At 34.9% G+C, this 12476-nt stretch overlaps 1 protein-coding gene across 4 annotated transcripts in view; it reads right to left on the bottom strand.

The window, feature by feature from the left end:
- The window catches only part of LOC128983071 (transcriptional adapter 2B-like), an 84337-nt gene extending 78590 nt beyond the window's left edge, over window positions 1–5747 (bottom strand). For 3 of the 4 annotated variants that reach the window (XM_054402217.1, XM_054402215.1, XM_054402218.1), the window contains exons 1-3: window positions 5736–5747; window positions 5556–5653; window positions 1219–1278 (exon numbers count right to left, since the gene is read on the bottom strand). In XM_054402217.1, the coding sequence (XP_054258192.1) occupies window positions 1219–1278; window positions 5556–5653; window positions 5736–5745 (168 nt within the window). In that variant the 5' untranslated portion in view covers window positions 5746–5747. The remainder of the gene's footprint in view (window positions 1–1218; window positions 1279–5555; window positions 5654–5735) is intronic. The other variant, XM_054402216.1, reaches the window with a different exon arrangement.
- Window positions 5748–12476: the final 6729 nt, after the last annotated feature.

Raw genomic sequence — 12476 nt, 5'->3', positions numbered from 1 at the left:
CCTGGACAGTTCAATATTTTAAAAAATAATGTAGATAGAGCTACAATACTTAGTACAAAGTTACAGGGCATAAAACTCTATTTTAACACATATTCAGTGATCCAATAACTCTTCAGGGGGACGGCCCTCAAGGAGTCGGAAGAAAATCTTAAATAGAAGCATAGGTCAATATGCACATCAAATTAAAGGTCTTTTTTAGTAGAATACAATGCCGCAAACCACACTTCATAAGGTTGATCCTGCGCAAAATGACAGTTGTTCAAAGATTCATTTAATTAACATCGCTATTATACGCTTTCTCCTCAGGGGGCACAGCCCTAGGAATCGGAAGAAAATTGTTAACGTAAGAATAGGTCGATATGCACATCAAATTAAAGGTCTTCACTTGTAGATTACGATGCCGTAAATTCAAGCTCAAAAGAATGCCTGAGTAAAAAATGGCAGTCGTTCAAAGATTCAAAATGGCGGATTCAAGAAATCTTTGAACATCTGCCATTTTGCGCAGGATCAACCTTTTGAAGTGCGGTTTGCGGCATTGTATTCTACTAAAAAAGACCTTTAATTTGATGTGCATATTGACCTATGCTTCTATTTAAGATTTTCTTCCGACTCCTTGAGGGCCGTCCCCCTGAAGAGTTATTGGATCACTAAATATGTGTTAAAATAGAGTTTTATGCCCCGTAACTTTGTACTAAGTATTGTAGCTCTATCTACAATATTTTTTAAAATATTGAACTGTCCAGGGACTTTTTTACCACCCTGTATATTAGTTTTTATAGAAATGATTTACACCATTCGATAGGAAATTTAATTTACTTTAAGAATGCCATCGGTGAATAACACAGGTGTTTTAGTTTAGCGGCAATTTTAATTTGAAACGGGGCGCGTCGCATTTTTCCCTATCTCCGATGTTATAGTTGCGGCTTTTTGCCACTCTACAGCTCCACGTGCCCCTCTAGTGTTCTGCTCAAGCTGGCTTCACCGCAACACGTATATTCCTATTCGCTTGCAATCTCCTAATAATTAATCCTCCTAGATGGATACTGACTCCATCATGAATTGAATAGTTTTTTGACCACCACTGAATCAAATCTAATCGGAATTTCGATGCATCGCACACCCCTAGACATGGTTACGATTTGAAGCACAGAAATCAGCCCAAGATTAAGGAAATAAATTGTAGGCCAAAAGCAACTAAATACTAAACTTAATACTTACAACAATTTCGTAGGAGTGATCTTTTTTGTGACAACCTATTTCACATCCCGCAGAAAAGCACTAAAAACAAAATAATTGATAACAGATATTAATGTATTGAATTAGCTTGCTATAAGTTATAAATTATCAAACAGTTGATGATCGATCATTTTGTTGTTGCAGTTGCGGTGGATTCTGTAATCATTGGTAGGCCTATTGACTCCAAAGACAAGAAGTAGCCTAATAGAGGTCTCAATCACGGGATCCCGAATCCCGGTCGGTTTGTGATACCTAGAAATTCTGGGATTAGCTTATTTTAATCCTGGGATTAACGGGATTACAAAACCTATATTTTTATTTATTTTGCTTTTATTTTGAGGAATTTTACTTCTGGAAAGTAAATAAAAAAGTTAATAACTCTTGACACATATATTTACATTTATACTGTTTACTTACAGCTTGCGACACGTAAGCTGGCAGTGTAGGCTGGGGAAGGTGGAGGTAAGGTAAAGACTGGACTGCAAACATTTCTGCTGACTCATGGGGTGTACACCCTGAGTTTTGTGTCCTTGAGCTCCTTCACGTGGGTAGCGAGGACAGTTTGGCACAACTCGCATGACGGCACATAATGTTTTTGAACTAGGCTAGTAGCGATCGGTCGTGCCAGCTTACGTGTCACGAGCTATAGGCTACAGGACAGTAAATGGTACAAAAGATGGTAACTTAAGTGGTAATCAATCTCAATTGGACACTTCAACCATCACTGAACTAAATAGTCAAATGTAGGGTGACCGGAAAAAACGGACGTCTTAAGCATTAGGCTAAGCCTACTCATTTGTTTTTGTGTTTGTAAAATGTTCGCAAACTCTTGCCATTAAACTCTTGAGGGGAACATAAGGTTTCACAGCAGAAAAGGCATGTAGGGAAGGCAGGCCGTGGTTTATGAATATTCGTAGCTCTATTAAGTGTTTTGAAGTAAGGTTAGATTAGGTAGCCTAAGTTAAAGTGTGATTTTAGGAAAACGAGTCGTTTATTTGTGTTACACCATATTGTTTTTTATCTTTTGGAATAGTTGGTTTAAAGGGGAAACGATTTCAAAAATCCAAGCAAACACTTAATGGAGCCATTGAATACTCATAAGCCCCGACCTACCTTCCCCCAATCTGCGTTTTATTGATAAGTGTAATAACTTACTGTACTGTCGATATAATTTAACATATAACCTGTGAGGTATTATCGGATTATATAGGCCTATCGATTTCGATGCGGTTCGATATATCGCTTATTAAATCCTTATTTCCAATCAGCTGGCAACACAAATAGGTGCCGAAGAGTAAGTAGTCACCGTATCACTCCGCTCCTTGTTTCTTGACGTGTGATATGCTTCGCGCATTGAGGAAGTAGTTCCGTATATTTTTGCAATTTGCAGTGAATTCCGCGCCTTAAAAAAATGTTTTAAAGGTATTTTCTTGTTTATTAAGATCTTAGGAATGGTTTAAAAACGTTTTAAAGAAAAGTCTAGAAAGTTCAGAAATACAGAGGTTTTAAATTACTGAAATAACAAGAAACAAATTGTAAAAAAACACGACAGCTACGGAAAACCATTGAGCTAACAGTAAAATTGGCTTCAGCTGTTCTATGAGGATGGGAAATCTACTAAGGGACTATGTTTTATCTATGGCTGAAGATAACAGTTTAAGAAGATTTCTGCCTTGACAACCAACAGTGAAAAAATAAAAAATACCCCCGCCGCAGCAAACCTGCAGACTAAGCGAATTTCCATTTCCCTGAATGGATTTACACAAAAAGGTCTCCTTAAAAATATCACATTTATTCCATATTTAAATAGAATCAGTTTAAAACATACTTAGGTTTGCTGCAACAGGGAGGGTAAAAGTGTTTTTTATGTGAAATGTTAATAGTTGGTAAGAAATAAAAACATTTTCCAAATTTGGGCAAAATATGGGCTGTTAATAAACAAGCAAACTACAACAGTTTACTTATTCTCCATAAGAATAACATGGGAATTTTAAATTTACAATTTTTTTGAATTTTCTCTGTAACCATTAGGTGCATTATAACAATTCAATATAGGCTACTAAATTATTTGTTTTTTTAAGCTCTACAAAATGGTTTAGAAAGAAATTGCAAAATTTTATGTTTTTTGGGTAAAAAATGGGAAAAACCCATTTTTGCCCCATAAAAGCCCCCATAAACCCCCGTTCCCATGGTCCGATCATGCTGGTTTGCGAACTCGTTCGAATAAACGTAGGTTTACACGTTTGTACCAAATTTCATCAAAATCGGATAATTTTAGCGAATTTCCCATATAGGGAATAAGCTATTACCGTAGTACTCATGGTAAGACCTGGACCCGGGACCGATTTTTTTTTTCGTTTTGAGGTCCCTAGAGGCCAAAAACACCATCCGTTCAAATTCATATATATATATATATTTATGGTATATATATATATATATAAATATATTTATATATATATATATATATATTTATATATATATATATATATATATTTATATATATATATATATATATATATATGTGTCCGTTAGCGCGATAACTCGAGCAAAAATGATCCGATTTTGATGAAATTCGGTGCAAACGTGTAAACCTACGTTTATTCGAACGAGTTCGCAAACCAGCATGATCGGACCATAGGAACGGGGGTTTATGGGGGCTTTTATGGGGTAAAAATGGGTTTTTCCAATTTTTGACCCAAAAAACATAAGATTTTGCAATTTCTTTCCAAACTATTTTGTAGAGCTTAAAAAAACAAATAATTTAGTATATTGAAGCGTTATAATGCGCCTAATGGTTACGGAGAAAATTCCAAAAAATTTTTAATTTAAAATTCCCATGTTATTCTTATGGAGAATAAGTAAACTGTTGTAATTTGCTTGTTTATTAACATATTTTGCCCAAATTTGGAAAATGTTTTTATTTCTTACTAACTATTAACATTTTACATAAAAAACAGTTTTACCCTCCCTGTTGCAGCAAACCTACGTATGTGTTAAACTGATTCTATTTAAATAGGGAATAAAAGTGATATTTTTAAGGAGACATTTTAGTGTAAACCTAATCAGGCAAATGGAAATTCGCTTAGTCTGCAGGTTTGCTGCGGCGGGGGTATTTGCTCAAGTTATCGCGCTAACGGACACATAAAATATATATATATAAATATATATATATATATGAATTTGAACGGATGGTGTTTTTGGCCTCTAGGGACCTCAAAACGAAAAAAAAATCGGTCCTGGGTACAGGTCTTACCATGAGTACTACGGTAATAGCTTATTCCCTATATGGGAAATTCGCTAAAACTTCACAGTTGCTACATTTGCTGATGACACCGCACTGTTGTCAAGTCATGTGGACCCTCAAGTCGCTTCCATTAATCTGCAAGCTACCTTGAATGAGATCTAATATTTTGTCTTTGTCTAAAAAAGTGGAGGATAAAAGTCAACAAAACCAAGACCAAACATAATGTTTTTACTCTGAGAACAGAGTACAATCCTCCAGTATCCATTAATAATGTAGCTATAACGGAGGCAGACAGAGTAAAATATTTAGGTCTAAGTTGACAAAAAATAAATTGGAAATCTCATATCTGGTGCAAGAGACAGCAAATGGAATTAAAAATTCAAAAACTTTATTGGCTACTACATTTAGGTAAGTTACGAATTCTAAGTTATCATTAGCTAACAAAATGTTACTATATAAGTTAAAGTTATGATCGAACCAATTTGGACATACAGCATTCAACTTAGGGGGACCTTGAGCAAATCCAACATCGAAATTCTTGAACGATTCAAGCTAAGACACTGAGAAGAATTATTGGTGCACCGGGGTTCGTATCTAACACTACAATTAGGAATGACATCAAGATTAAATCAGTGAAAGAAGAAATTACAGACCATAGCAAAAAGTACCAATAAAAATTAGGATATCATCCAAACAGTCTTGCTGTGGCTGCACTTTACTTGACGTCCTACACTCATTCGAATGAAAATATCGATCGATATATCGATAAAATTTTTGGCAAGACTTGTTGATGAACAGGTGCTTGCTTCCTACCACTTTTTTACGGTTTACTTATTGTTATTAGGTATATTCTTATTGTAAAATAAATTCTGATAAAAAACATTTAACTTAAATAAGTGTTGACAATCCACTGTGAACAGCTTAAACAAGTACTTGATAGTAACATATATTAAACTGCAATTAAAACCTAACAGAAGCATCAAGTATTTTAATTTTGGCATAAAGTTTAACAATTTCAAATATCCCTCTCAATACTCATTAATATACAGAGGAAGGGGTAAAATAGTACACCAACCTGCAAGCAGAGCTCAAATGATGGACACTCAGTGCACTTTATGCGCAGTGATTTAATTTCATCTTGACAATAAGTGCATGAGTGTTTGGTAAATACATCTGAAAGCATAACAAAGCACTTATTAGTCAAATAAATTTATAAATAAAAATTACAGAAACATGTAAGAGAAATCTTACTCACCTGACGCCATCTTTAATTTGTTTGCAAATTCAGAAAAAAGACCAAAGCAGAAAGCAAAGGAAAGGCTAACGAGTAACGATGGGGACAGCTCACTTACTCTACAGATAATAGTCTATACGAGCATGGTGGAAGGAAATAGTTATTTGTGCAACTAGTGAGAAAAGTGAGCAATTGACTCACTCGAGAGAAATCCTTACTCACGAGCCGTAGGCGAGTGAGGAATGGTTTCTCGAGTGAGGCAATTGTACTTTGAACTCGAGTTGCACATTATACTTTTCCTACAGTTACCATAAAACAAATAAATTTGTGAAGAAACATAACCTATTTTTACACAGAAGTGAACTTTTAACATAACATTTAATGCGAAGTGACAAATACAACAGTACAACAGCTGACCAGCTGATTTACAGTCAGTGCTGCCAACGTATTTCGCGCGCATACGACGTTGACAGCATGTTACGCGCTCACTATTTCGTGCCTTCACGATGCAAATCTGGTGTGAGACAAAGTAATTAGAGTGAGACAATGTTAACATTGTCTCACTGATGAGCGAATTGGCCACTTTGCTTTCTCAAATCAGTGAGAGAACATGTACATTGTTAGGTAACTGTAGGAAAAAACATTTTTTTCCCTTCCACCATGCTATACAAGCTTTGTAAACAATATTATAAATAGTATAGAAGGTTCACTTGCACTACATCGAAAAAATAAAATAAATGAAGAGGGTTCACTGACTATACAGATCATAGTGACCATGAGCCAGAAGCCTGCGGCAAAATATTAGATGGCTCACTTATAACGGCTGCGACTGATTACATAAGTGTATTGCATCACCTCAATTATCATCACGAAATAAATATTTAGGCCTACGTGCAAGCAAATTTATTACATTTTTGTACTGAATACTTTTAAAAATGGAGGGAGCGTGATTTTCATGTTAAATTTAACGAAACATTATAGAATAAAACACATTTTGAGTAATATCAGGTTATATAATACACACTTGTATGATCCAGATAAGACAAACATCATCTGGTAATTGTTATTTAAGCATTGTACTATGAATAATTAAGTTTGTTACAAAATGGACGGATAAACTATTTAAAAAATACAAATATACGTAGCCTATTTGTTGAATCTTTACTTTTACTTACTACTCTATTGGTTTACCATAAACGCCTGCAACGATGCGCTGCAAACCGCGTGACGTGTAGCTAAATGAACTGTAGTGTAAGTGAGCCGTCTATATTCCTGAATTAAAAATAATTCATACGCTTGGCTCATAGGCACTATGATCTGTAGAGTAAGTGAACCTTCAATATTATTTACGAGGCTAGTATAGACTATGATCTGTAGAGTAAGTGAGCCATGACTTTTAAGAATTACATATTTGGAGGCTCATTGTGTCTTTGATTTGTAGTGTAAGTGAATCCTAACCGTACCGATACTGGTAAAATTCCGGTGGCATGTCATAGCGCACAATCTCACAGTACCTAATTCAAAATATTCTCACAGTGCCTAAAAGCGAAAACATCTTATAGTGCATAATATCAAAGTGAAACTGTCTCACAGTGCCTAATATCGATTTTGTTTTACAGTGCCTAATCGGCAAAATTCCTAAAGTGCAAAACAGAAAGGGGAAGGGTCCGCTTATTGGAACAGAACAGCCGAGCCGAATGACAGTTGAATCTAGTTGAAAACAGGAATACCAACTTTTGAATCTCTAGGGGCTAGCTTAAAAATTATCGTGAATATTTAAGTAGTGCCAGCAACAATGCCGTAGAAAACCCGCCCCCGAAATCCCGAAATTTAGTATTAAAAATTAACACTAGGTTTAAAAAAGTGCAATTAAATTATAAACTAGAAACCACAACAGGAGATTATATTTAATTTTGTATTATGTTTTGCAGTAACTATTCATATTTCATATAATAATTCTATTAATAAATACGATCTATTAAAGAGGTAATAAAACTATGAAGGTTCAACAAAAATACTTTGATTAAACAAAACAGATTCATCATCCTGTAATATTTTACATATGTAACTATATTAACATTTTAGAAATAAGCATGGGAATTGTTGTTTGAATGAAAGTGCTTAAATCTGTTATCCACATTCACTGACCCGTAGTGGTGGTTCCAAGGGGGGGGGGGCTACAGGGGCTAAAGAAAGTACCAAACGGGTTTTAGAAGGATATGGCCGTAGACTACAGTATGGTTACAAATTTATGAATGCAATTGTGATAGTTTAAATTTGTAAATGTCTATTTGCTTATGAAAAACAACAGGTTAAATAAGAGTTTTTTTTGCGATTGGAGACAGTTTTAGGCATTAAAGATTGCTTTAGAGAGTCACTAAACTACTTAAAAAATATAACAATTTTCCGGGGGAGGACCCCCGTCTTATATTGGGGGTTGTTCCACACCCCCCCCCCCCCAAGCCCACCGGGAGCCCCCCTTGACAAGGTCCTAGAACCGCCACTGACCTGACCCCCTCCGAAAGTTTGTCCTGGCTACCGCCTTGGTCAGCAAAGGCTTTTTATCTTCATTTTCAAAATACTCAACTGATAAATGTGCTTTTCAGAATATATCTTTATTATTTTATAATTTATGTAATTATATATTGTGATCTGTCAGCAGATATCCGTATAGTATTCAGTTTTATAAGTTCTTAAGATATTGTAAATCTAATATCTGTTGAAAGTTGAAATTAGTGACATTAAAACCTCTTCACAATATCTAACAAATATAAATATCTGTATATCGATCATCTATAGATATCTTAAATCGTGTTGGATATCTTAAATATGCAAGCGAAATGTTTATAAGATATTCTATAGATACCTCTGTGCTGCCTGGTACCTAGGTTTGCTTCCTACAGGGAAGGTAACGAAGTGTGATTTTTAGGGAAATATTATTAGCTTACTATGAAATAAATAAATTTGCCAAGTTTGATAAAAATCTATCCATAAACATGCAATATTACAACAGTTTACTTATCCTACTAATATTATAAGTAAGAAAGTTTGGATGCATGGATGGATGGATGGATGTTTGTGACAAGTAAACGCAAAAAATACTAAACCGACAAGATTAAAAATTTGGTATGATGATAGCTGACAGTCCCCATTAACATATAGACATATTTTTACCTCAAAAATCCTTCCAGGCTCCGCCCCAGTGGCTCTGGATCTGGAGTTTCTCTGAAACTTTCTCATGTTAACCTTATGAATATTCATATTTAAAGAAATTAATGAATCTTGTCGGGTACACGTCCATATCTGTTGGCAAAAACAACCGAATGAAAATATCGATCGATATATAGAATTAAACAATCGAATAATCAATATAACTCATTTGGTTGTTTGTGTCAACTAATCCTCCTAGGTGCCAACAGATATGGAAGTGTACCCATATGGTCAGCCGTTTCAACTGCACAAGTTGGTTCTATGATATTTATTAAATAGCGTTAAAAAACTACAAGGCTTACCAACAGGGTGCACCACTGTTATGTGTTTTTTTGCATTTACGATCACAGCTAATTTGAACCAACTAGCAACAAAAAGTTGTGGTACACAATGAGTATTTACTTTTTCCATGGTTTAGGTGCAGTGGTAGAACATTAGGGCTATGGTAGATGTGTGCTACACTATAGGATACCGTATAAATTAAAAGACAAAATTTTCTTAAACAGTGTCCTCTCCCATAAATGCAATAAGCATTTTTATACTTATAGGCCAACCCCGTACGAAGGACGGGTACTCTGCTAGTAAATAAATAAATAACTACAGAAACAAACAAAACAGGTGCAACTCAGATGTTTTCTTTCATTTGGACTGTTCGATATCGATATCGTTGAGGGAAGATGTAACTCGCAAAGGGTTCGTTCAATTCTATTTCGATTTCAACCGGATCAATGGACGGATTGTGAACACTTGAAATTGAAAATTAAAACTTTTGTCCCTCGGAGATCCCGGATCACCCTGTTCCTTTTCTTCGTTCGTCTGGCTCAGTGGCACAGGGCACAGGTACACTAGGCACAGTTCTGTTATGAGTGTCAGTGTCGTCATCAGATCAGCTGCAGCATCAGACCTTAGAGAATCTTTCCTGGTCAAAATCTCTTGGGAATCGGCTGAGTACGCAGGTTCGGCAGGTTTGCTTTAATTTCACCCTCTAGCCTATTCGGAAGTGTATGGCTCTGTAATTACTCTTAATAACAAAACCTAGAATAGGCTAGGACATTTTGCAATGTTTGGTAGCCTAGTTATAAACTTAAGAGTTAGTTATTAACTTAACTCGTGCAATGTTTAAAAAAATTTTGTTTAATTGGCTGAATTGACTTAGGAAGCTCTAACTTAAGCAATTTTTCCCCTGGCACTTTTGGGGCAAACGCCATTTTCACCCTGAAATTTGCGTTATAGCCTAAAACCGCGTTTACACTAAAGTTGGCAACCAAAAATTTACAACCAAAAGTTTAAAACCAAAAGTTTACAACTAAATGTTGCTCCTCACTAATTTAGAGCAACAAGTGGAAAACTTGTTGCCAAAGAATAAGTGCAAAATGATCAGTACAGTTACACAGTTAGTGTCAAGGATGTAGTCGGACGAATCATTCCTATACAGAAAATAATGTGCACTTTAGTTACATTATTGAATCAGCAACCTGACATATTACTATCTCCCTTTAGCTTATCATTGATATCCGATTAGAGTAATAATGATATTTAATCGGTATTTAGTAACTATGTAGTAACTATGATAATTTATTAGGTTAAACTACAAAAGTCGCATTAACTTTTGAATCGTAATTTTTACACCAATATATTGGGGGGTTCCACTAAATTGTTTAGAACTTTAAGGACCACGAAGGTAATAATTCAATCCAAAACGGTTTTTTAATATCCATTTTTGTTTTTTCATGGGGAAAATAACACAAGTTACAATAACTTAACTTTTGAACCGTAATTTTTACAGGAATGGGAGTTATAGTATTTTGTTTAGAATTTAAAGGGTGGCTACAACATACTAAATCCTTATCAAAATCGTTTAGGCCATTTCCGAAAAAAACAACAATTTTTTCGTCTTTTTATGGTTTTTTTTTTAGAAAAATCGCAATTAAAAAATCAAAATTAAAAAAAAAAACGAGATTCTGGATTATAGTATACCTACATAATTATACCAAATTTTATCAAAATTAAACCACAGGCGTGGTCTGTAGCTCTGTCAGTTGATCAGGGCAGGTACCTGGTTGCCTGACTATGGTCGCTTACTCTCTTAAGTTATTGTGGATTTAAGAATTTATTAAAGCACACTTTTTTGCGAGTACACCTTGCAGGTACCCGGTATGGTAGCAGTAAGCTATGAGCAAGCGGCATGAATTGCCAAGTTGGTTGTTAGTTAATAGTTGTAAAGCGGGGACAGCTCGACTGGGGCATGCACAATAGTTGAATACATGGTGGAAGGAAAAACATAGGTGTGCTATTTCCGTCATATGCTTACGTCACCCAGTTTGTAAACATTATTTCCCTATTTTAGAAATAGTATATTTTTCGTACCTAGGGCCGAAAACCATTTCGGTCGTGGTACGAACGCTATTTTTCTCCACACTATACCACTATTGCCACTATTAACCACAATAATAATATACACTGTCAACACAAGTACAACTTTAAGGTTATTTGAAGAAATAATTTGAGGAATCAGCAAAAATAATAATAAACAGTTGCTAGGCAGTGGTGACAACAAAATTACTCTATTGCAATGTTATGGATAGGCCTACTGGTTGTGTAATTAATATGCTTCATGTTTTAAGAAAGTAAGCAGTCAGCTGATTTTGCGGACCTAGGGATGTAAAAACCTGATCGCTACTTCGTCTCGAACTTAAAAACTATCTCGAGCCGGCAAAACCTCATTTTCGGCCCTAGGTACGAAAACTATTTCGCAACAATCTCAACAAATAGGTTCCTTACTTGACCTACTTACAACTGTTCTTAAAAAGCTCAATTAATGGTTAAAACCTTGAATAACGGTTTGGCACAGCGATGCCAAGAATTAAAACTGTTCATTGCTAAACATAAGTTGGACATTATTCTTATTTCTGAAACTCACTTTACCGATTTAAACTGTTGTAAAATTCCAAATTTCAGGTTATACAACGCTAACCAACCCAGCAATTGAGCTCATGGAGTTTTGCGATCTGGATGAAAAGTCATATCAAGCATCATGAATTGCCAAAATATCAGTTCGATTTCATCCAAAGTAAATCTGTTTTAGTGGAGTTTAAGACAAGCCCACTTACTATAACTATAAGTTCTATTTACTACTGGTAGTTTTTTTTTGTAGTTTTTTTGGTATGCATCTCGACATACGGCATTCCGTCATGGCATACAGACATTTGTAACAAACGACTTCATTTAAATTTGAAAAGAAACAAACTAAATTGGCTTTTTTGTCGAAATTCAAAATTATCTGTTGAAAATAAATTAATTTTATACAAAATTACATTGAAACCTATTTGGACCTACGGTATCTAACTCTGGGGAACCACTTTCAAACTCAAAAATAGAAATAGTTAGTTCAAATATTTCAATCCAAAACACTAAGAAAAATTTTACAAGCACCTTGGTTCGTCACAAATAAAATTATTCATCAAGATACAAAATTACCCTATATTAGAGAAGAAATAAAAAAAGAAAAAGATCAAAGAAAATTAGAAAGCCATCCAAATTTCCTGCCAGTTA

This window comes from Macrosteles quadrilineatus, unplaced genomic scaffold (assembly GCF_028750875.1).
Source record: "Macrosteles quadrilineatus isolate MER2022 unplaced genomic scaffold, UCM_ALF_1.0 Scaffold_1__1_contigs__length_201487025, whole genome shotgun sequence".
Lineage (NCBI taxonomy): Eukaryota > Metazoa > Arthropoda > Insecta > Hemiptera > Cicadellidae > Macrosteles > Macrosteles quadrilineatus.
The sequence above is the reverse complement of the archived record's forward strand: the minus strand, read 5'-3'. Positions and strand labels throughout refer to the sequence as shown.